Raw genomic sequence first — 25123 nt, forward strand, 5'->3', positions numbered from 1 at the left:
ATGAAACACCAGGACCTTTACTTCTGAAAGGCTCAAAACAGACAAAATGATATTGGAGTTGTTCAGTCAAAATCCAGTTGTGATGCCTTGTCATTGCCAAGAATAAATGCTGAGGGAAGCAACAATGGTTGCTGACTGAAGTAGTCGCACTCGAACGTCAAGGAAGGTGGAAGGAAAGCAGATTACGCAGACATGTCAGGTTTCCAGAGGTGAGCAATTTATTTACAGTGAGCTTAATTTAATGTGCAACATAACATGGCTCTGATGACACAGCTCACCTCTGCTGCATCTGGTAGAGACTGGCTTTAAATAGGGCCATCAATTTCCCTCCAATTGCCCAGCCAGTACCACTCACTCAACTGAGGGATCTAAAACTACACAGATGATCTAAAAACACAAAACCTCTACACACTTCTAACATGCACATTTACACGACTAAATGGCAGTGTTAACAAAAGGAAACACATTCAACAAATCCCTTTAAACTTTAACACGAACAAAAGGAAGCATCTCTGTGGACAAAGAAACCCCTCCACTTGGTTTGACCTGCTGATGTCATGTGTGACATCAGCAGGACTTTAAAATGAGGAAATGCCAGGTGGGCGTTTCCCCACACCTGACCCTCATGGAGACTGAAAAGACAAACAGAGTAAGTATGAACAAATGACTTAATCTGTAACATAATAAAGTATAAAGAAACATGTAACTGAGTATTTGTCTTAATTTGCAGAATGTTTGATTTGCCGGCAACAAAATGCTTCCACAAACAAACCCGGGACAGTGAGTGAAGCAAAGTTACTTGACAAACAGCAAATCATAGCAAATACATAGAAACAGAATAATGTGCAAAAAAAAAAAAAGGTAAACACATGTGGGACAAATGGAGAGCATTGCAACTGCTCCTCCACTTTGTCACACTGACCAGGAAAAAACAAAGCGAGCAACTTGTGTAAATCAAGGTAAAAAAAACGGTTTCCCCTCCTCGTCAACACTGACGAACCATCGAGGTCTGCAGAATGATCTGACCAATGGCTCAGACGGTTCAGAGTCTCTGAGGTCATAGTGCTGCCGGGACTGCCCTTGACCACCAGCACTGTCGGTGTCAGCGCTGGAACACGACCATGAGGAAGACCTTGATATAGTTTGGCGCACCATCTTTCTCACTAGAAGAAACAAGACTTGTCATCACTGCAGTCTCAATACTGAGAGATATTGAGATGAGCTACTGCAACCACTGGCACTCCCATATTTTCATATTCTGAGACCCATAGAGCAGGGTTTATCAGAGCTTACCTCCAAAATATGGGAATGGACTGTCTGCAGTCCTCACACTTGCTTCAGATGTTATCAGTCCATTCATTGGATATTATTGGTTGTAATCAGCCCCACAGATAGGAGCCAGGAGAGGCCCTCTACCCCTGCTAATCGCTCAGGTTTGTTATCCATTCACACAGAGGGCCACAAAGAAAAGGACGGGAACAGCCCAGAATCCATTTTCCTGACTTCATGCAAATAAGGCAGTGCTACCAGGTAAAAGGATTGAAATGGACAGCAGTGATTTTAATGAGTGAGTTAATGTGGTGTTGATATACCAGCTTTGACATGTATTTGTAGACGTTATGTTTTCCACTGTCTTTGTGATGCTAGCTTAAAGTTACTGTGAAAGGTTCATGTATACTGTGGTTGGTACGTCTTCGTCTTGGCTGTAGCGTTCTATTGTTTCTATTTCTGTTTTCTCTAACTGTTATTACTGTAATGAGGGTCTAACAAACAATTGATCTAATTGATCTCATTATCTAATTGATCTCATTACCCCCTGACATTTGACACAGCCCCCTGACGTTGGACACAGCCCCCTGACGTTGGACACAGCCCCCTGACGTTGGACACAGCCCCCACACCCCCCTGACGTTAGACACAGCCCCCTGACGTTGGACACAGCCCCCACAGCCCCCTGACGTTGGACACAGCCCCCTGACGTTGGACACAGCCCCCTGACTTTAGAAAAAGCCCCCTGACGTTGGACACAGCCCCCACAGCCCCCTGACGTTAGACACAGCCCCCTGACGTTGGACACAGCCCCCACAGCCCCCTGACATTAGACACAGCCCCCTGACGTTGGACACAGCCCCCTGACGTTGGACGCAGCCCCCACACCCCCCTGACGTTAGACACAGCCCCCTGACTTTAGAAAAAGCCCCCTGACGTTGGACGCAGCCCCCACACCCCCCTGACGTTAGACACAGCCCCCTGACGTTAGAAAAAGCCCCCTGACGTTGGACACAGCCCCCACAGCCCCCACAGCCCCCTGACATTAGACACAGCCCCCTGACGTTGGACACAGCCCCCTGACTTTAGAAAAAGCCCCCTGACGTTGGACACAGTCCCCTGACGTTGGACACATCCCCCACACCCCCCTGACGTTAGACACAGCCCCCTGACGTTGGACACAGCCCCCTGACTTTAGAAAAAGCCCCCTGACGTTGGACACAGTCCCCTGACGTTAGACACAGCCCCCTGACGTTGGACACATCCCCCACACCCCCCTGACGTTAGACACAGCCCCCTGACGTTGGACACAGCCCCCACAGCCCCCTGACATTAGACACAGCCCCCTGACGTTGGACACAGCCCCCTGACTTTAGAAAAAGCCCCCTGACGTTGGACACAGCCCCCTGACTTTAGAAAAAGCCCCCTGACGTTGGACACAGTCCCCTGACGTTAGACACAGCCCCCTGACGTTGGACACATCCCCCACACCCCCCTGACGTTAGACACAGCCCCCTGACGTTGGACGCAGCCTCCACACCCCCTTGACGTTAGACACAGCCCCCTGACTTTAGAAAAAGCCCCCTGACGTTGGACACAGCCCCCACAGCCCCCTGACGTTGGACACAGCCCCCTGACTTTAGAAAAAGCCCCCTGACGTTGGACACAGCCCCCTGACGTTGGACACAGCCCCCTGACGTTAAACACAGCCCCCACAGCCCCCTGACATTAGACACAGCCCCCTGACGTTGGACACAGCCCCCACAGCCCCCTGACATTAGACACAGCCCCCTGACGTTGGACACAGCCCCCTGACGTTGGACGCAGCCCCCACACCCCCCTGACGTTAGACACAGCCCCCTGACTTTAGAAAAAGCCCCCTGACGTTGGACACAGCCCCCTAACTTTGGACACAGCCCCCACACCCCCTGACGTTGGACACACCCCCCTGACGTTAGACACACACCCCTGACGTTAGACACAGCCCCCTGACATTGGACACAGCCCCCACACCTCCCTGACGTTAGACACACACCCCTGACGTTGGACACAGCCCCCACACCCCCCTGACGTTAGACACACCTCCCTGACGTTAGACACACCTCCCTGACGTTAGACACACCCCCCTGACGTTAGACACACCTCCCTGACGTTCGACACACCTCCCTGACGTTAGACACACCTCCCTGACGTTGGACACAGCCCCCACACCTCCCTGACGTTAGACACACCTCCCTGACGTTAGACACACCCCCCTGACGTTAGACACACACCCCTGACGTTCGACACACCTCCCTGACGTTAGACACACCTCCCTGACGTTGGACACAGCCCCCTGACTTTAGAAAAAGCCCCCTGACGTTGGACACAGCCCCCTGACGTTAGACACAGCCCCCTGACGTTGGACACAGCCCCCACAGCCCCCTGACATTAGACACAGCCCCCTGACGTTGGACACAGCCCCCTGACGTTGGACGCAGCCTCCACACCCCCTTGACGTTAGACACAGCCCCCTGACTTTAGAAAAAGCCCCCTGACGTTGGACACAGCCCCCTAACTTTGGACACAGCCCCCACAGCCCCCTGACGTTAGACACAGCCCCCTGACGTTGGACACAGCCCCCACACCCCCCTGACGTTGGACACAGCCCCCTGACGTTGGACACAGCCCCCACAGCCCCCTGACGTTGGACACAGCCCCCTGACTTTAGAAAAAGCCCCCTGACGTTGGACACAGCCCCCTGACGTTGGACACAGCCCCCTGACGTTAAACACAGCCCCCACAGCCCCCTGACATTAGACACAGCCCCCTGACGTTGGACACAGCCCCCACAGCCCCCTGACATTAGACACAGCCCCCTGACGTTGGACACAGCCCCCTGACGTTGGACGCAGCCCCCACACCCCCCTGACGTTAGACACAGCCCCCTGACTTTAAAAAAAGCCCCCTGACGTTGGACACAGCCCCCTAACTTTGGACACAGCCCCCACACCCCCTGACGTTGGACACACCCCCCTGACGTTAGACACACACCCCTGACGTTAGACACAGCCCCCTGACATTGGACACAGCCCCCACACCTCCCTGACGTTAGACACACACCCCTGACGTTGGACACAGCCCCCACACCCCCCTGACGTTAGACACACCTCCCTGACGTTAGACACACCTCCCTGACGTTAGACACACCCCCCTGACGTTAGACACACACCCCTGACGTTCGACACACCTCCCTGACGTTAGACACACCTCCCTGACGTTGGACACAGCCCCCACACCTCCCTGACGTTAGACACACCCCCCTGACGTTAGACACACACCCCTGACGTTCGACACACCTCCCTGACGTTAGACACACCTCCCTGACGTTGGACACAGCCCCCTGACTTTAGAAAAAGCCCCCTGACGTTGGACACAGCCCCCTGACGTTAGACACAGCCCCCTGACGTTGGACACAGCCCCCACAGCCCCCTGACATTAGACACAGCCCCCTGACGTTGGACACAGCCCCCTGACGTTGGACGCAGCCTCCACACCCCCTTGACGTTAGACACAGCCCCCTGACTTTAGAAAAAGCCCCCTGACGTTGGACACAGCCCCCTAACTTTGGACACAGCCCCCACAGCCCCCTGACGTTAGACACAGCCCCCTGACGTTGGACACAGCCCCCACACCCCCCTGACGTTGGACACAGCCCCCTGACGTTGGACACAGCCCCCTGACTTTAGAAAAAGCCCCCTGACGTTGGACACAGCCCCCTGACGTTGGACACAGCCCCCTGACGTTAGACACAGCCCCCACAGCCCCCTGACATTAGACACAGCCCCCTGACGTTGGACACAGCCCCCACAGCCCCCTGACATTAGACACAGCCCCCTGACGTTGGACACAGCCCCCTGACGTTAGACACAGCCCCCACAGCCCCCTGACATTAGACACAGCCCCCTGACTTTAGAAAAAGCCCCCTGACGTTGGACACAGCCCCCTAACTTTGGACACAGCCCCCTGACGTTAGACACACACCCCTGACGTTAGACACAGCCCCCTGACATTGGACACAGCCCCCTGACGTTAGACACACACCCCTGACGTTAGACACAGCCCCCTGACATTGGACACAGCCCCCACACCTCCCTGACGTTAGACATACCTCCCTGACGTTAGACACACACCCCTGACGTTAGACACAGCCCCCTGACGTTGGACACACCCCCCTGACGTTAGACACACACCCCTGACGTTAGACACAGCCCCCTGACATTGGACACAGCCCCCACACCTCCCTGACGTTAGACATACCTCCCTGACGTTAGACACACCTCCCTGACGTTAGACACACCCCTACATCCAAATAAATGCAGTAGGACAGTAGTTTATCACTGAAGTCAATCAAAAGCCAACAGATAGTTGGCCTGCTCGAGGAAACCTTACTTTCTGGGTTACGTTTCATGCTGGTACTGTGGAGATCTGACTGTGGACGTATTTCACATATGCAGCCCTTGGACAGTGTCCAGGTACGTTTAAAAAGAGAGTAACAGTGAGACGAAGCCAAAGAAAGTGAATATAACAACCCACAAATAGTGTTTAGGTCGTTATATCTTTACAGAACTATTTTTTACTGAAGAAGTACCAAAACCCTGCATACATTTATTCCACCGTCGCTGGAAATCTAGTCAGCATGTAGAGGAACCTGTTTGTTTTCTATCAGACTAAATGTGTCTCTGTGTTTATGATACACTGGACGCTTTCTTATGATAAATAATGGATTTCTGTGTCCAACTAAAGAGAGACCCTTCACTGATGACGATGACGTAAACAGACAGACGTTCACAGCGCTATATACTGCCCCCTCATGGTCATCTTACAAGCAGCGTACACTATGGTTTTATATCTTCACAAATATTTTATATTTTTTATTAAGATTTGTATGTTGTGTTGTTGTTTTTTGAAACTATGGACGTAACGTCTGTCAATAAAGATAGATAGATAGATAGATAGATAGATAGATAGATAGATAGATAGATAGATTGATTGATTGCTGACAGCAGCATCTTCAAACATCACCACACATCATACTGAAGTCATTCATGCAGTTTGTAGGAAACAGGCCGCTGTGTTCATTTCACAGGCGGAGGTCACGTGTTTACCTGTACATAGAGTCGCCATTGTTGTTGTTGTTGTTTATTTGTTTGCTGTTTCTACGACGGCGTGCGCACACTGCTGCACTCGGCCTGTCATGAGTGTGTTTTAAACGTCACACAGTGATATCTGATCATGTGTAAACGGCTGGTTAGTGTGTGTTAAACTCATAATGCGCACACACACATAAGATGAGCGAATTCGGGGATGTTTCGCTTGGTTCACGGGACAGCGACGCCCACGGAAATGACAGCAGCGTGACCAGTTCCGCTGCTGTCGCTTACGTGGAGACAGGAAGTGTCTTCCGTTGGTTTCCGGATCGGAGTCTCGGTTGATGTTGTTGTGTGTCTACCATGGCCCAGGACGCGCTTTCTCTCCGGGTGTCGGAGATCAGCGACCCGGCGCTTCTCTTTGAGTGCTATAACACTGAGGAGATCCGCGGAATCGAGCGCAAAGTCCGCGGGGAGATCGAGCAGAAGAGGGAGGAGCTGAGGCAGATGGTGGGCGAGCGGTACCGGGACCTGATCGACGCCGCCGACACGATCGGGGAGATGAAGCAGTGCTCGGAGAGCGTCGTGCAGTCCATCCAGGACATGCAGCAGTACTGCCACAGGCTGAAGCAGGGCAGAGCCAGCGTGGCCAGCTGCAGAGTGGAGGTGAGCCAAACGCCGTGTGTCGACGCATGCGCCTTAGTAGTACTTTACAACGTCATGAAGATCTACCGTAACCTCACCTACAAAGCGGCAGACTCGCAGCTGCTCAGGAAAGGTGAGGCTGCTGAACCACCTGAACACAGCTTCGTCACAGAGCAGTGTGTGGTTCATTCCAGCCTGTTCAACACCGCTGCTACATGCAGCACACAAGCACCATCAGGCAGAACAGAAGGATGCAGACACACAACAGTGCAGAAGTGACCTGGTGTGTGTGTGTGTGTGTGTGTCCAGTCACTGAGTGTTCAGGAGTGTGATGGCCTGGGGGAAGAAACTATTCTGTAGTCTGGCAGTGAGTGTGTGTCTGTGGGGTGTGTGGTCCTCCACGATGCTGGTGGCTTTGCAGTGTGATAAGTGTCTGTGATGGAGGGAAGAGCGGCTCCAGTGATCTTCCCAGCTGTTCTCACTGTACTGCGGTGCAGTTACCATACAGACAGTGAGGCAGCTGCTCAGGAGAAAAGGCTTCAGAGACTTCCAGCTGTTTATTGTCATTGTGCAGTTTCTGGACCACAAAGGTGCTGAAGTAAGAAGAAGAGAAACCAATATACAACGAAGGTGGAAAATAAATAAATAAATAGAATAAAATAAAAAGCAGTGTGTATGTATAGATATGTGAGTGGAACTATATACATGGTGTATGTGTAGGAAACACTGAAACAGACTGGGACCAGAATAAGTGCACAGAACATGGAGAGACTGAGATATTGCACACAGATGATCAGCAGCAGTGTCGGGGTGGATGTGTTGGGGAAGTCCTTACACACTCTTCTGGACTTCATCAGTCAAAGTTCAACACTTGGTTGAAATGACGTCTAAACTGCGTGTTTCCTTCTAAAGCTTCTCCTGAGTTAAGAGAACGAACGCTTTCACATGTGCACAAACTGCTTTTGCAGCAACTGTTTGAAGCTGATGACGTTGTGATGGAGACGCACTGTGTGTCCTGTTGCAGAGCCAGACACCGTGGCAGCTAAAGTTCTACACCATGGCCTCCCAGATCAAGCTGCTTTTGGAGATCCCGGAGCGGATTTGGAGTGCCATGGAGGCATCTCACTACCTCCGAGCCACGCAGCTCTACCTGATGTGCTGCCACCTGCACCATCTGCTGCAGCTGGAGGCCACTGCAGCAGGCCTCTACAGCTCCGTCCTTGTCCGATTTCCCATCCTAATCCGACAGGTTGCCACCACCGAACACTTCAGGTTTGTGTCACAATTCCTGCTTAACGGAAACTTGAAATCGAAACTCCGTGGCTTGAAACTAAAATAGTGCACTTGTAGTAGCTGAGAGTAAGCGTCTTCTTGCAGGGCAGCCATTCTGCTGGACAGCAGGGCTCTGCTGAGGGGCCGTGCAGTGTCGGACCAGGCCATCGCTGAAGCCTTGGTGTCCATCATGCTGCTTGAAGACAGCTCTCCTCGGCAGGCTCTGGCTGACTTCTTGTTGGCCCGGAAATCATCCATACATCAGCTGCTGAACCAACCGCAGCATGGTATGCTCTATAGTTTCCTTCTGTGGTAAAGCGTGACAAATGTTTGATTTGATAAAGAAAAAGCCTTCGAGGCTTCTGTTAGTCCATGAACCTGTGCTTTTCTGCAGGTGCAGGGATCAAGTCCCAGGTGTGCAGCCTCGTGGAGCTGCTGGTCACCACTCTGTTTCAGGCCTATGCCATCTTCTACCTCCCCCCAGAGGGCAGCCCCAGGCCAGGGGATGAAGCTTTGAGCTGTGGCATGCTCTTCTCTGTCCTGGACAACGTCACATCTACGAGTCCTGCAGGTAAACAGCTGAGACAGGACACGTCGGGGTCTTTGTGTTCAGGTTAATAAGAATAAGCTTTGCTTCAGAGCAAGAATTTGCTGGCTTTCATCTCCTGGGTGAGCATGGCCATGTCTCCCCGTGCCTCACAGGAGCAGCTGACTCTAAACTGTCTGTGGATGTGACGCAGATGCTGAATACAACACTGTATGACTGTATTGTGCGTGTAGTCTGAGCTGCTGTAAGTGTGCAGTAAGAGCACTGCTCTGAAACACTCAGTCTGAGAAACTAACAGCCCCCTTTTTCCAATGTTCCCCATCTGTGTCCTCAGCTAAGGACAGAAGGGTGTTGCAGGAAGATGTGAGTACAGGCAGCTGGTTAAAGTATCTGCCTGCGTCCATCTCAGAGTTTCAACCTGTCCTTCGCACCCTGGCTCAGCCAATCCAGAGGGAGCACCTGCAAGACACTCTTCAACAGTGGATCGATACGTAAGGCCACTGAATGTCTGCTGTTTCCTTTCTTTCAGTTTCAGTGTTGTTTGCATAGAAAAATGTGCTAATAGTAGCATTCCAGCTCTGCCTCTGTGCTGTCAGGAGTGACTTGTGATCACTTTGAGCTGATAGAAGGGAGCGATCACCCCGAGGCGGAGTCCAGCTCACAGAAGTGGCGGCGGGAGTCCTCGGGGTAGCATACGTGATCCAGCACAGCCTTGCAGACTTCCTTAAAGCTGCCTCCTCGAGCAGCAGAGGGAGCCGACGCGCTGCATTTTATCCTCGGCCACTTACACACCGCTGCAGTGGCCTTAAACATGTCCGGAGATGACTGTGGGTCCTCCACCTGGGGACCAGTGAGGGTGGAGCCATGAACACCGTCATGATCGTTGGCTCAAGGACAAAGTTTTAGGTTTAGACACGAGGAGCAGGAGGGTCAGTGTTTAACGTGGTTCATTACAGGATCATTATCTGCTGATCTTCATTTTAGTTTCAGTTTGTGAGACGACGAGTGGAAGACCAGATGAAGTTTACTGGTTTGGAGTCGTCGACGTGAAAACTGGATCTATCTGTGACCGTGTGATGACTGGCGTCCAGGCAGGTGGTGCTCAGCAGCCGTGTAGGAGAGAACTGCTGACTTACATTCGATCCACTGCAGATGTGTGCACCTCGACTGCTGTGGGACACAATGAAGACCAGTGTCTGTGGTCCAATCATGTCTCACACTGCAGGACAACAAACATGAAGCTCCGACCAGAGACGGAACAAACAACACAAAGATGAGGGAGCGTCTCATCCCACCACCTGTCACATGTGCTCACCACTCACACATCTATTTATTCACTACTCCTTATTGTTATCGTTATTATTCTCATGTCATGGTCCAGTGTAATTAAATTACTTTTCCACTGAAAAAGTAGAGTAACTGATTACTGTTCATTTTTAGGTATTTTAATTACAGTTACTTACAATGTGCTTGTGTTACATTGTAAAATAATTAAACTGGCTGAACATCGTCATTTAATTTCAATCATTTATCTTCTAAAGGTAGAAGTAAACTGCTCTGTAACATGGCTGAGGTGCAGCTGCGCGTCATTCCACACCAGTTTGCTGCACGGTCGTTTTCTACAGCGGAAGCTGTCGGCTGAAGCAGTGGCTGTTTCATGACGTGGACATGTTCCCGCCTCTTCACTTTTCTGAAACAAGCAGACAAGAACATTACAGTGATATGTAAAAACTATGGGCTGCTGTTAACAGCAGCAGTAACCTGCTGAAGCGCCTGACACAGAGCATAGACGAAGACTTCTGAGCGATCCTTCATCATCCATGGATAACACTGCTGAGCAGGACCTGGTTTTACTTCAGCAGCACCGACGGTGACTGCAGGCGACACTGGAAGAGATGCCGCTGCTGCAGAGTCTCCGTCTTTAAAATAATTTATTATTTAAAGAGTTTAATTTCTATTGTTTGCCACTCAAGGTTTTATTGGGATTTTAAGAAGTATTTAGTTAAATTACTTATTGAGTAATTAAGTTACTTTTCAGACACAGTAATTAGATAAGTATTTTAAATACACTGTTGGTTAAGTAATTGGTAATTAATTACTTAAAGTAACTTACCCACACTGGTTATTTCTGGCCTGTTTGCAAAGCTCACCTTGATGTTATCGAGTGCAGGGCGTGTGTTTCATGAAGGCTACATGATCATTTCCAGTCTCTCCAAATGTGTTGTTTCCAGCTGTAAGGAGGACATCTGCCATGGTGTTGGAAGCCTTTTGGTCTACGTCAAGAGCCTGAAGGGGCTGGCAGCCATCAGAGACGCTGTTTGGGACCTTCTGTCAGCAGACTCCATCAGTCAGCACTGGAGCACCGTCTGTCAGCGTCTGCTGGAGCACCCCCTCACCGTCTGGGAGGACATCTTGCAGCAGCTTTTCCTCCAGCGGCTGCAGGTTGCTGTTCTTCTATCTTTAGCTTTATAGGTTCATTTTCAGGGCCCACTTAGTCTGTATACTTGCTAATGACGGGGGATAAACATGCAGTTATTGTAACACTTTTATTGTTTCTTTCGACTCTTCAAGGTCATCACTAAAGAGGAAACTGAAGCCATCTCAGTGCTGTCTATCCAGCTCCTTACATCCGCCGTCAGGGATCTGCAGACCCAGAGCGTCCATTCGTCTTCAGGTGCCCACAGCAGCCATGGGGCCCAGTATGAGGTAGATGTCTCCTCCTTCTTGTGGTTGGAGTCTCCAGGGGACCTGCTGAACGACGCAGGCTGGTTCAGTGTGAGCCAGCGGGGCCAGCAGCAGCACAGGAGTGGCCTGGCCATGAAGACGCAGGCGCTCACACCTTGTGTTCAGAACTTCTGCTCTTCCATTGATGCAAAGCTGAAAGCCAGACTGGATGATCTCCAGCACTACCTCCCGTCCCAGGACGTGGGTAGGTCCACTGGGAGTGTTGTGGGGGTTTCCTTGTGTTTCAGCTGACAGATTGATGGTGTATTTATCCTGATTTAATGTGATATTGAGAAAGACCAGTGAAAAGCTCAGGCTTTTATCTTTGTTGAAGTTTTGGAACCAACTCTAGATTCTTTCATTTCTCGTGGAATAACAGGAAGTGACATCACCTGACCATGAAACTGGGTGATGTCAGCTATCCGATCCCTTTTGAATGTCTGAAACTGTACTTGGCAGGACTGATGGAGCACATCTGTCTGCACTTCAGTCACGTCTTTGATCTGATGCAGTGCTGAAAACTTCAGAAGCGTTTGGAGCTAAATCTGAGGGTTTCATACTCTTTGGATTGTATAAACATACGAATGGCAACTATTGGACCACTGAAATATTGAAAGTACTGACAGTTGTTAATGTGTCGTGCTTTGCAGGCTCTGACTCTACTTTGGCCACTGTCCCTTCCTCTGCTGATCAGCCATCGTCATCCTCATTTAACCGCTTCATCGACTCCGCAGCAGTGGAGGCGGCGCTGCGTGACGGCTGTTTGGCCTGTGTTCACCACATTCTGTCCTTCATCCGATCACAGCTGGCTGTGGCCTCGCCAGACGCCAGGCCCACCTGCCTCAGTTCAGTTCTATTCATGGCCAGGCTGAGCCAGTCTATGGGCAAACTGTGCCCCAACCTGAAGCATTGCATCCTGGGAAAGCAGTGTGGTTTTGACAGCACAGCCAAAGGGACCCCCAGGCAAGGCAAGAAGCTGGGCAAAGCCACGGCCGCTGCAGAGGTCAGGCCTTCCCAGGACAAGTGGGAGGAGCTGAAGGAGGAGCTTCTTGGCTGCAGTATGGAGGCCTACCGCATCTGGAGCGCCGCTCTTTCTAAAGTCAGACACAGTCACAAGTGTACATGTAAACTTGACATGTGGTTAGTGTCGGTTTATGGGGAGGTTTGTAGAAATCTGATAGAGCAGTAGAATCACATCACGTCACATAGCGTCCAGCTGTGGTTAAACTGGTTTATAAAGGTTGAGTGAAAGTGTATTATCTGACTGAACTGTTGAGCAGACGGGTGGAGGGACACTGACTAAACCAGTGATCATGCTGCTGTTGGCTGTGAAACCTGTCTGTTTGCTAATGTTTTAGTTTCAACAGACGTATGTGGGAGGGTCAAAGGTCTACAGCTATGACTCTGGTGTTGTCTGAAGACCTGCTCGGCTCTGTGTTGCAGGGGCTGTTGGAGAAGTTTGGCATGGTGCTTCATGCTGAGTCTGCAGGCACCATCTTAGCTACAGCAACTAACTGGGAGGATCTGGAAATCCAGGAGGAGGCCGAGTCTGGAAGCAGCGTTACATCCAAGATCCGTCTTCCAGTACAGGTCAGGAGGACATCTGATACAAACTGGAAGGACCCAGAATCCATCCTGAGGTCTGATGGCAACCTTTTGTTTCTGGTGTCTTCTGTAGCCAACGTGGTTTGTGCAGTCCCTGCTGTTCCAGCTGTGTGTGGAAATAAACAGGGTGGGAGGCCACGCCCTTCCTCGCTCCACCCTCCAGGAGTTTCTGCAGACCTGTTTGACTGAAGTCCTGCACCATTACCACAGCCTGACACAGACCAGCAGCACGGTAACTGGGACCTGTCTGGTAGATAGTTGGATTATTCCTCGACCTGATGATTTCCTGTGTTCTGAGAAAAGTCTGAGAATAATCTTCATGATGATCACAGACGAGCAGAGCGTCACGGCTCTGTAGGAGGAAAAGAAGGGAATCATGCTAGCAGGACCTGGTGTATGGCTACAGACAGCCAGAAATATTCAATGAGAGACTAATGAAGAGCTAAGTACACGCATACTTACGTAGAAGTACAGATACTAGTGTTCAGAAATACTCCAGTAAATACTGAAGCACTGATTCTACTTCTTTACTCGATTAAAGGTGAAAAGTACAGGTTGTGAAATGTGCTCACAGTAAGAAAGTAAAAGGTTTGTATTGTTGTACAAAGCTGACGGAGCTGTGCTGCATCAGTTCAGTAACAGTGTAAGAAAGTAGATTGGAAACAAGCTTTTAGTCAACAGTTAAATTGTAATAAATGTACTCAGCTTGGTTAGGTAGAGTCTGAGTGGGAAAGGACAAACGCTGAGAGGGTGACTTTCCCCCACATCGGTGGGATCAGCACATGAACCCTGAGATTCGCTGTAAGGACTCAGCGTGGGGAGAGCTCACACAGGTCTCTGCTGTGGGCTCTATTTTCTTAGTGTTCAGGCTGTGATCAGCTGATCTGAGGTTTACGGCTCTTTGTAGATTTACAGAAGCAGCTGTTTCATCAGCTGTACGGACGTGTGCTGCTCATGCTGCCTTTATACTGGCTGGTGTCAAGTTGGAGTGAATCCAGTGAGTGGATCTCAGCATCATGAGCTTAACTCTGACCGTGATCATCAGTCACACACTGTTCTTTACTTTAAATCATCACAGCAAACTAACCTGTTTATCCTGCTTTGAACTGCACCTTCCTTCATGCAGTACCACAGTCAGCCTACCTTACCATGGACATGAATGAACCTACTATCACGTGTACAGAATGATGTCTGATTAACAACGAGAGGAGTTTCATGGCTCTGCTCGTGGTCAGGGCGTCAGTGCAAACTACCATTATAATGTCTTTAATGTTGTTAATACAAAAAAGGAAGTAGGAAGTGTTACGACACAAAGAAACTAGTGCTGTCAGCGTCACCGGGTTAACGCGTCATAACTGGCAAATCCCTGTTAACGAGTTAACACAGATTAGTCCGGGTTACTTGGTGTCAACGCCACATTAACGCGTTAATGCGCTAAAAGAAACCTTATTTGAACCGAAGAGATCAGAGGTCCAATGTGATATTAGAATCACACCCTATAGGCCTGTTCACCACTCAGGCATAACTCATGACCACTGACAGGTGAAGTGAATGTCACTGACCATCTCTTCATCATGGCGTCTTTTACTGGGTGTGACATGTTAGGGAGCAAGTCGACGTTTGGGCCTCGAAGTTGGTGTTTTAGCAGGAAAATGGGCAGACATAGAGTCCAGGTAGTGATGCTAGATAACTGAGTCAGAGCATCCTGTGGGGGCTCCAGTCTGCAGTGGTCAGAACAATGGTGGACAGGCTAACTGGAGAGCGTGGTCTGATCAAATAGACAAGCTGTGTAGGTCACATTGGCAAAGGTGTAATGCTTGCTCTGATAGGAACTGTGTTTTTAATGGGGCTGCAGATCTGTCAGGGTGCCCATGCTGGACCACGGTGCAGTGGAGGAAGATCGCCTGGTCTGATCAGTCGTGTTCTCTCTTACATGACGTGGCTGCTCGGGTGTTTGCGTGGCAAGCTTGCAGATGCAGTATAATCCTTTAGGTCAGTGGTTCCCAAACTTCTTTTGCTTCTTTTGTTTTTACAGCAAAAATCTAGTCTTTGGCTTAGAATGAAGTTTGTTTGGAAACATATTCAGCGATGCTTCATCTCCTGCTTTGTGTTTGTGTGGGAGCCCGTGCTAGCAGTGTCCAAGCGTTGTTGTTGTTTTGTTTTTTTTCCCGTTTCATACCGCACCCCCCGCAATGGCTCTGCGCCCCCCTAGGGGGCGGGCCCCACACTTTGGGAAGGTCTGCTTTCGGTAATGTCCTGCTGGGTCCTGCATGTGGATGCGTGCCACCTACCAGTTGTTACAGACCATGTTTCATGGTGTATGCCATGATTGCTGTGGCCTCTTTCAGCAGGAACATGCAACATCAGACAGAGCAGGAATGGTTTGAGGAAAACAATATAGCTTTGAGGGGTTGACTGGACCTCCATATTCCTTAGATCTCAGTCCAGTCTATGTGAGAGAGAATCTCTTGGTTCCAAAGCACACCTTCAGGGCTCTACTGGAGCACAATGCAGCAACAAAAGGGAACTACACAATATTAGGCAGGTGGTCATAAGGTTATGACTGATTAGTGTATTTTGTCAATGCAACTGTCAAAACGATGGCAGTGAGAAACTGATCTGATGGCAAAGGAGCACAGAAACATAAGGGCGTGGTTAGCACTTTAAATGTATTTTCTATGGTTGTGCCTCCCTTCTCCTTCAGGATGCTGTATTCCCCATGACGCAGAACAGAGCCCTGCAGTTCCTGTTTGACCTCCGTTACCTGAGCGCTACTCTGGGGAGCAGACTGGAAGAACTGAAGAACTCCCGACCACAGCAAGACCCAAGGTATCAATTCACATCCAAAATATGTGTCATGGGCTGTTTGTGCACAGTCTGCAAACACCCGAGGAAGCTTGGAAACTGTAATCCTGTAATACTGTAGTGCAGCACGAGCCAGAGGTGTTCACGGGTTCATATGGTTGTGTCCAGAATCAGGGACTGAATCCTGCGACGTGAGTGGCTGTTCAATTGGTAGGTCTCGCCCAGGGGTGTCAAACTCAATCGCACAGGGGGCCAAAACTGAAGGCACACTTTAGGTCGCAGGCCAAACAAGATAAAGATTTATTGAACACTCAAACAATGTTTTTTAAACATAAATATGAATGAAAACAGACAGGAATATGATTCCAGATTAAATAAACTTAAAAAAAGAAACTTTAAATATTTTGCTCTTCATAAAAATATATCTTGTCAAAATGATGCAAGTTAGAAATATGAACATGCTGCCAAACCCCCAGAAAAAGTAAATGAAAGCAAACACAAGGTTGGAGCCGCATGTAGACGAGCTGGGCGCTGCTGCAGGAGTGGAGCTAATAAACTGTGCGGGCCATTCAGTGTCTTTCCCTGAGTGCATCATTACACTGCAGCTGCATCTGAATCTGCACAGGTGCAGCTCAGCAAAGTGCGCTGACTTGGTTCAACATTACTGCAACAGGGAAAGTGAGGCAGGCTGCACTGGTGCATTAGTGACAGCTTCACTTGAAACGCCTTCACCGCATCACACATGTCCATGAACTGACAGGTTTCCTTGCTGAGCTCAAAAACTCTGTTGAACTTTTATCCCAACTCAGCCAGCGGAGCTCTGCATGAAGGAATGTCAGCAAACTCTGAATCTATTTCCCACATAAAAGACTGAAACTGACGGTGATTTAAACTTTTAGCTCAGGTAAAATGTACGGTCTGTGTCACGGTGACCATTACATGCTCCATTTTTAGGACTTCACCACACAGCCTTTCCTGGTGTGTGATGCAGTGATGTGCTGTTAACTCACCGGTACATTTCTCCTGCATCTTTACTCGCATCCTGCTGACTAGTCCACTTTTTTTGGACACAACCCCCTGACTTTGGACACAGCCCCCTAACTTTGGACACAGCCCCCTGACGTTAGACACACCCCCCTGACGTTGGACACACCCCCCTGACGTTAGACACCCCCCCCTGACGTTGGACACAGCCCCCTGACTTTAGACACAGCCCCCTGACGTTGGACACCCCCCCCTGACGTTAGACACCCCCCCCGACGTTAGACACACCTCCCTGACGTTAGACACACACCCCTGACGTTAGACACACCTCCCTGACGTTAGACACAGCCCCCTGACGTTGGACACAGCCCCCACACCCCCCTGACGTTGGACACAGCCCCCTGACTTTAGACACAGCCCCCTGACGTTGGACACAGCCCCTGACGTTAGACACCCCCCCCTGACGTTAGACACACACCCCTGACGTTGGACACAGCCCCCTGACTTTAGACACAGCCCCCTGACGTTGGACACAGCCCCCTGACGTTAGACACAGCCCCCTGACGTTGGACACGCCCCCTGACGTTAGACACACACCCCTGACGTTGGACACAGCCCCCTGACGTTGGACACAGCCCCCTGACTTTGGACACACATCCCTGACTGCCTTCGGTGGTCAGTAAGATTAGAAGGAGTCCATTTGCATTTATCGACAGTGGAGTGTTAAATAACTGCTAACGTTGTGCTGTATGTCTTACAGATTCCATGAAACCTGTGATTGGCTGGAGAGCTTCATTGACCCCTTTGACCTGGACGTGTTTACACCTCACCTGAACGCCAGCCTCAACCGACTGTCTCAAAGGACCTTGGTACTTCCAGCTATGCTTAAATGAGTCAAAGATAAACAATGCTATTTTTGTAACAGGCAGTTCATTTGGACAACACATTTATATCAGACACATACATTAAGAGACACACATTCTCATTTAATGGTCAAAGGAGCTTGGAAAGAAAAGCGTCTGGACTTCTGTAAGTTGCTTGAAGACGTTTCACCTCTCATCCGAGAAGCTTCTTCAGTTCTAAGGTCAAATGGTGGAGAGTCCCAGATATAAACCTAGTGGGAGTGACCCCCCACAGAGGGACAAAAGGACCCCCTGATGATCCTCTAATCGCCTGAGCCAAGGTGTGAAACTGGGTGTGGGTCCCAATCAGCCAGAGTTTCGGGTGTGTTCATTGTGAAACCTGGCCCCACCTTATCATGCGAATTCCTGAGGTCAGATGGCCCAGGATGTGAGTGGGCGTTAAGGCGTCTGGGAAGGATCTCAATGACAATGTTGTTGCGTCTGTCCTTCTTATCAACTTAAAGAAGCCCAGACGCTTTTCTTTGCAAGCTCCTTTGACTACGATGACCTGGATGACTGAGAACCTTCACAGACATACTCATTTAATGGTTTTTCTACTATTTCCATTGTAGGTTCTCACTGAAGCCATCAAAACTCTGAATAAACACAACATAAAATTATGTATTAAACAAAAAAGTGTGAAATAACTCAGATTCTTCCAAACAGCCCCTTTGCTTTGATTCCTGCTTTGCTCTCTCGGCGTCTCCATGAGCTTCATGAGGTCGTCTCCTGAAATGGTTTCCAACAGTCTTGAAGGAGTTCAGAGATGCTGAGCACTTGTTGGTCCTTTGCCTTCCCTTTGCGCTGCATCTCATCCCAAACCATCTCCACTGGGTTTAGGTCAGGTGACTGTGGAGGCAGCAGGATTCCTGAGAGTAATGAGATGAATGTATCCTTAGCAGCAGAGGTGACTCCTGGTCTTCTTTTCCTGGGCTGGTGCTCATAGAGCAGGGCGATATGCCCAAAAATATTTATCACGATATGCATTTGAAAATTTGCAATAACGATATAACTGACGATATAATTGACACTAGACAAAATACTTTACAACTCCTCAACTTTATTAGTGCAAAAAAACCCATCAATGTATTTTCACTGAAACAAGCAGCTGTTTTTTATGTGCATTAAAGTTATATAAACATGTAACAGAGAAAATTCCTCACTGACAGTTTAACCAAAAAGCATTTCCAGTGGAAACTGGCCGACACATCCTCAGCATAACCATGTATAACATCCACAGAACTTAAAAAGAGGTTATACACACACAGTATGGTAACATTATGTTGAAGCACAGTACGTATCACTCCGCGAGGCTCCGCCTACGATAGCCGTAACGCTCCGACAATCCATCGAGCGGTGCGGCTTCGTAGCTCAGCAAAGTCGTACTGAAACATTTGACATATTTTCGAGCGCCGTGCACATAAAATCGTTTCGAGGTCAGTAAACACAACCAGAGTTCATACATAAGGCACACGGGATTATAAGGGGCTCTGTCGACTTTCAGAAAAATCAAAGGATTGATTTTAAGTGCGCCGTATTTTCCAAACAACACGGTAATAACGACGGCCCGCTAGCATGCTCTACCAAAAATAGTGCTTTGTTGTGTATCTGAGGGACGAAAGCTAAACCAGTTCCACACCAGTGAAGCTGCAGCATTTTTACAAACCAGTTCAGGTTCATCGTTTCATTCAATGATCCACTTTCGCTCTTCTCATTCTGCGTCGCCGCCATGTGCGCATGTAAACAAAGGCACTGCGCGTTTTACCCATATTCTATCGCGATATTTCATTTTCCTATCGTTGCCCAACATTACACCGGTATTACCGTGAACAGTATGATATAGCCCAGCCCTAGGTCGTCATGTGAGACAGTTTCATCATCAACTATCAGTACTTGATAGTTTTTGTGACTGCACTTGGAGACACTTTCAAAGTTTTAGCAATGTTCTGGACTGACTGACCTTCAGTTCATAAAGTAATGATGGACTGTTGTTTCTCTTTACTGAGATGATTGCTTCTTTCCATAATATGAATTCTGACAGTTGTCTTCAAAGGCTGATTCGGTTCATCTGGACGTTTTCAGTGGGAGAAACGTTTCGTCATCATCCAGGTGACTTCTTCAGTTCAGCTGACTGCAGGTTGACTGCAGCTGACCTGCCAGCCCATTGTTCCTTCACTGGGCTGCTTTAGTCATTATATGTCCTGTTTATAAGACTGGAAACCTGCAGTCAGCTGAGACTGAAGAAGTCACCTGGATGATGACGAAACGTTTCTCCCACTGAAAACATCCAGATGAACTGAATCAGCCTTTGGAGATTTACTTACCTGGATTGTTGAGCATCAAGAGGTTTAACAGTTGTCAAACAGAGCTGTCAGCTGTGCACCAACCTGACGTCTGAACAACACAACTGATGGTCCCAACCCCATCAAGAAGGCAACAAATTCCCCCAATGAACCCTGACAGGCTCACCTGTGAGGTGAAACAATGTCACGTGACTACATCATGAAGCTCAGTGAGAGCAGGCCGAGGGTTTGCAGAGCTGTCAACAAAGCAAAGGATGGCTACTCTAAAATATAAATTATTATATAAAAAAATTTTTCTTTGTTACATGCGTCCATATATGCTGCTTCATATATTTGATGTCTTCAGTTTGTATCTACAATGTAGAAAGAAGTAAAAATAAAGACAAACCATTAAATGAGAAGGTGTGTCCACACTTTCACTGGTAGCGTATACAAAGACAACACTTAGTCTGAGTCACTGCAAGTACACAAGTGCATGGAAGACTGTGCAAAGGAACCGAGTGACATGAACACATCCATCGTCACATCCAAACAGAAAAGCTTCACGCAAGTCGAGTTGCTCGAGATTCACAGAATTTACAGAAAATGTTACATTTTTGTGATTTATATCATTGTCAGGATGATAAATGTCTTATATCAGGATATGAGAGTGTCACGATATCTCCTGATGTACTTCTGAAGATTATTGTCCAAAGTCAGTGAACATGTCTTCTGTGTTGTGTTTGCTGTCTGAATGGATCCTATGAGCCACTCATCTAATGCTGTCCTAATTATTTCCTTGTCAGTTTATAAGGAGTCTTTTTGTTTTTCCTCCAGGTCCTGCTGGGGCTCCTGACAGGCTCAGAGAAGCAGTTTGCTTTGCGAAGCAGCAGTTTGAACTCCCAGGATCCTTACAACATACTGCCGCTAGCCAGCAGCCAGATCAGGTCAGAATTTAGTTACTAATAGTTACTAAATGAAAAAGAAAGTAATGGGTAAGTAAAATCTGATGGTATAGTTTCACTTTCATCTCTTTAATGATCAATAAGATGGGATCGTCACGTGACATAGGCGTGAGAATAAACATGGCGGAAGGCTCTGTAAGCTGTGTCAAGCAGAGGCCAGGGCAGCCTGATCCTCAGCTATCGAAGCTATCTGGTGAGGAAAGAGCCTGAGCCAGTGCGTGAGGTTGAGCGATACCAGTTAGACTTCCTTGTGCTCACCCTAATGCAGAGGAGCTGGAATCTGTTCCAGTTTGAATTGCCAGGAGGGTATTCCTGTACCCGCCGGTTTGCTGCCTGTACATTTGGGTTTTTACCTGTGGACAGGAAGGCTGCTTCCCTGCCTCCAGGTTGGGGAGTGGGTCTTAACCGTTGTTTGTGTTTGTGCGGTTAATAATTCAGTTCAGAACACTTAGCCTTCTTGAATGCACTGGATGGAGTGCTGGAGGGTACTACGTCTGGCGTCTCCATCGTCCCACTACAAGACCTCAGTGCACATGTGGGCAATGACAGTCAGGGGTGTGACTGGGAGGAGTGGCCGGCATGATCTGAAGCCAAGTGGTCATCAATTATTCCACACTGAACACCATGTTCAAGAATAAAGATGTCCGTCAGCGCATGTGGCACCAACGCACCCTAGGCTACAGTTCAGTGATCAGTTTTGTAGTTGTGTCATCATGTCTGTGGCTGTGAACATATGTTCTGGTGAAGAAAGGAGTTGATCCGTCAGCTTCTCACCAGCTGGTGGTGGACAGGCCTGGCACACCTGAAAGTATAGTGAGGATGCACTGGGAGCACCTGGCAGAGGCCCTGGTCCACAAAACCTTCAACTCCTGTGTGCAGAAGTACTTTGGCAGCTTTCTGAGGGAGGCTGGGGACACTGAATCTGAGTGGACTATGTTCTGATGAAGCTGCTGGACGGTGCTGAGGCTACAACATCATCGGTGACTGTTGTGCTGGTAATCCCTGCGAAGGGAGGCAAAAAGAATGATTCCTATCAGGCTTGGTTAGCCTAGAGTTGGGTGGCAGCTGAGGGGTGCTAACAGGCCGAGCAGAACACAGCCTGAGTAGTAACTGAAGCAAAGACTCACTGGTAGGAGTTCAGTGAGTCCTTGGAAACAAAAATCAGTCTGCCTCAGAGTGATTCTGGGAAAGCTTCAGCTGACTCAGGGAAGCAGTGTTGACTCATACATGTAGTGAGTGTGGCCTTCGCTGCTGAATTTACCTGAGGGTATAGTTGGGGGATGGAAGGAATATTTTGAGCACCTCCTTAATCTCATGGTATCTGGCCAGGAGCAGGTCAGTCTCTGTACAGCCGTTGGGAGTGTTTGGTGCAGTATGTGACTGATACTGTTGATAACCGTTATGGACAGAAGTTAGGTGTGGTGCAGGGGAGGCCTCAGAAGCTTATCTCTAATGTCTGTGGGTCTGTTGGCTTGGCAGGTGGTGCTGACATTCAGATAGTGGGCTGCAGAGAGCCAGCAACACCACCAGGATGATGAACACAGAGAGGAAAAGAAACAGATGTTGACAAAAGCAGCTTTTCAACTGGTCTGCTGGTTTTACACAATTATGACTTCAGCGGTTCAACTGTTAGTTTAGATTTCCTTGTTTTCCCCAATAGCAGAAAAATGTGGTGCTGGTGACCAACGTACCACTGCACTGTTCAACTGGCCAAACTGGAAATACTCTGTTTGTGTGTCTGACAGGTTCGGGCTGCTGCCTCTCAGCGTGTCAAATGTGCAGAAATCCAAGGCAGCTTCCAGAAGCTCTGAAGCTCCTCAGCAGCTGGTGGTGAGTTCAGAGTCTGTCAGAGTTCTTGTTTGGGACATTTCCCCTCTGTGATGTTATTTACTGGCAGCCACACGATGACTTTACGTCTCTGTTTTACTGTGCTTATCTAAATGTCCTGTGTCACGCCCTTTGCCTTCCCAGCATTTCTAAGTTCAAGCAAACCAGTGTCAAACCAGTGTGTTCATCACTGTGTGTTTGGATTCTGCTGGTGAACAGCCACGTTACAACAGAATACTGCCACCAACAACCTAAAGTAAAGTTAAAGTACAAGCGCTACATGTGAAATAACAGCCAGTTTATTAAATAGAGTAAAACATCACCCAAAACATTTTTACCACTGAGCTGTGAAAGAGTGAAAGGGTGATGTCATCACTGCGCCCGCTGTGGACAGCCTGCACACCCAAGTTTGTCAAAGCTGAGAGTGAGATGACTCAGGATTTTCATACTGTAGCTGTAATCATTGAAAGTCTTGGACAAATTAGAATTTCAGTAACTTACTGAAATTCTCACTTACTCATCAGGGGGTCCTTTTGTCCCTCTGTGGGGGGAAACTCCCACAGGGCTTAAATCTGGGACTCTCCACCATTTGACCTTAGAACTGAAGAAGCTTTTCTGATGAGAGGTGAAACGTCTTCAAGCAACTCAAAGAAGTCCAGACGCTTTTCTTTGCAAGCTCCTTAGACTACCATGACCTGGATGACTGAGAACCTTCACAGGCATTTCATATGACTGTATTATCTTTAACATTTCCAGTGTTGGAATCATTCATGGCCAGAAATAATTCCAGGTCTGGACTCTCTTCCATTCTCCTCATTCATAAAGTTGCTTCGTGGTAAAACGTTAGGAGCTTTCAGATGGCAGCCCTTCTCTGACTCTGCTGAAGGTCTGAGCAGAGTCGGGCTCCTGTTTCAGAGCAGCTCTTTTGCCAGGTGCTTGTCTTCAGATGTCCCGTGACCTGTTTCTCCTTCCTCCTCCAGGCTCCTCAGTCCTTCACAGCAGGCAGTGATGACAGCTTCTGGCCAGGCAGCCTTTTCAGGCAGCTCGCTGATCAGGATGAAGACACAGCAGCGACTTCTTTATTTAAGCTTAACTGGCTCTCTGGGATGGGCAAATAATTCTCAGCTGGCTGCTTTGTTACAGTGACATGTACAGTAAATACTCCTTTTGTGTGTTGACAAAATGCCTCCTGTGTGATGTGTAAATGTTGTGTAAGCACTGACGTGTGTTGGCTGACTGGTGATCAGAGCAGCGATACTCTGGTTGAATGTGTGCATACACAAGCAGCATCGTTCAGGCACTCTGTGTTCCTGAAAGGAAACTGTGTGTGACAGGGTGGATGCTTCCTCTGTAGTGCTTTTCTACTCTTCACACTTTCTTTATGCTCCTTCTACCAAAGTGCTTTTCACATTCACACACACTCATACTCTGATGGATGCATCGGAGAGCAGCTTAGGCTGTGGCTGGTTGGTGGGGTAGGCTGTCCTTTTCACTCTGGACTGAAACATGTTTAACACACTGTGGTTTGTGACATACAGACTGATGCAGTCAGCTTCTATCACAGGATGTCTCCACAGCTACATTTGTATGAGTATGTGAACATGCTGACACGAAGCATTATCCCTGCAAACAGCGATCAGCTGACACATTCTGTACTGGGTTCTACATTTTCTCTGGGTGTTAATATGTCAGGTTGTATTTTATGTATGTATTCAGTTCAGATAGAGATGGCTGGTTGCCATGATGGCAGAAAGCAGGTTGACTTTATCATTATTGCCTCAGAGTAATCACCAGTGTGAAACACATTCTGGTGTTTGTGCAGCACTGTGGTGATTAGTGCTGTCACCTCACATCAAACAGGTTGTGGGTTTGAATCCGTGCCTGCATGGACTCTGAACGTGTGTTAATCATGAGTTCTTATTGGTTGTTGGGTAAGTATTGTAATGCTAAATGTGTCTTGTGGTTAAATGTTGCTTGTGTCTCTCACCAAAATAAACTCAGCCAAACCTGACGGTGACGTTGTTGATTGGCGAGTTTCTAGTTTGCAAAGCTGCTGGATGACGTTGGGACCACACTGCAAAAGTAGCACATGAAGCAAAACCCTCAGACAGGTCCGTGTCGCAGGAACAGCGTGGTGCAGATACTTGGTGTCAAAGAAAGTGTCACC

General features: G+C 48.7%; 1 protein-coding gene across 1 annotated transcript; it reads left to right on the forward strand.

The window, feature by feature from the left end:
• Positions 1–6675: 6675 nt before the first annotated feature.
• Positions 6676–24965, forward strand: cog1 (component of oligomeric golgi complex 1). Its single transcript, XM_026166205.2, has 15 exons — positions 6676–7064; positions 8068–8315; positions 8421–8602; positions 8710–8886; positions 9197–9353; positions 11094–11304; positions 11434–11791; positions 12237–12685; positions 13030–13176; positions 13265–13423; positions 15896–16020; positions 17741–17849; positions 21002–21111; positions 22875–22959; positions 23937–24965. The coding sequence occupies exons 1-15, from the start codon at positions 6762–6764 to the stop codon at positions 24072–24074; spliced, it is 2958 nt and encodes a 985-aa protein (XP_026021990.2). The 5' UTR covers positions 6676–6761; the 3' UTR covers positions 24075–24965.
• Positions 24966–25123: the final 158 nt, after the last annotated feature.

This window comes from Astatotilapia calliptera, chromosome 4 (genome assembly GCF_964374335.1).
Source record: "Astatotilapia calliptera chromosome 4, fAstCal68.1, whole genome shotgun sequence".
Lineage (NCBI taxonomy): Eukaryota > Metazoa > Chordata > Actinopteri > Cichliformes > Cichlidae > Astatotilapia > Astatotilapia calliptera.

Coding starts and splice junctions, on each gene's coding strand:
- cog1 (XM_026166205.2), top strand. CDS start 6,762: ATGGCCCAGGACGCGCTTTCTCTCCGGGTGTCGGAGATCAGCGACCCG. Junction 8,887..9,196: donor CACATCTACGAGTCCTGCAG/GTAAACAGCTGA, acceptor CTGTGTCCTCAG/CTAAGGACAGAAGGGTGTTG. Junction 11,305..11,433: donor TTTTCCTCCAGCGGCTGCAG/GTTGCTGTTCTT, acceptor CGACTCTTCAAG/GTCATCACTAAAGAGGAAAC.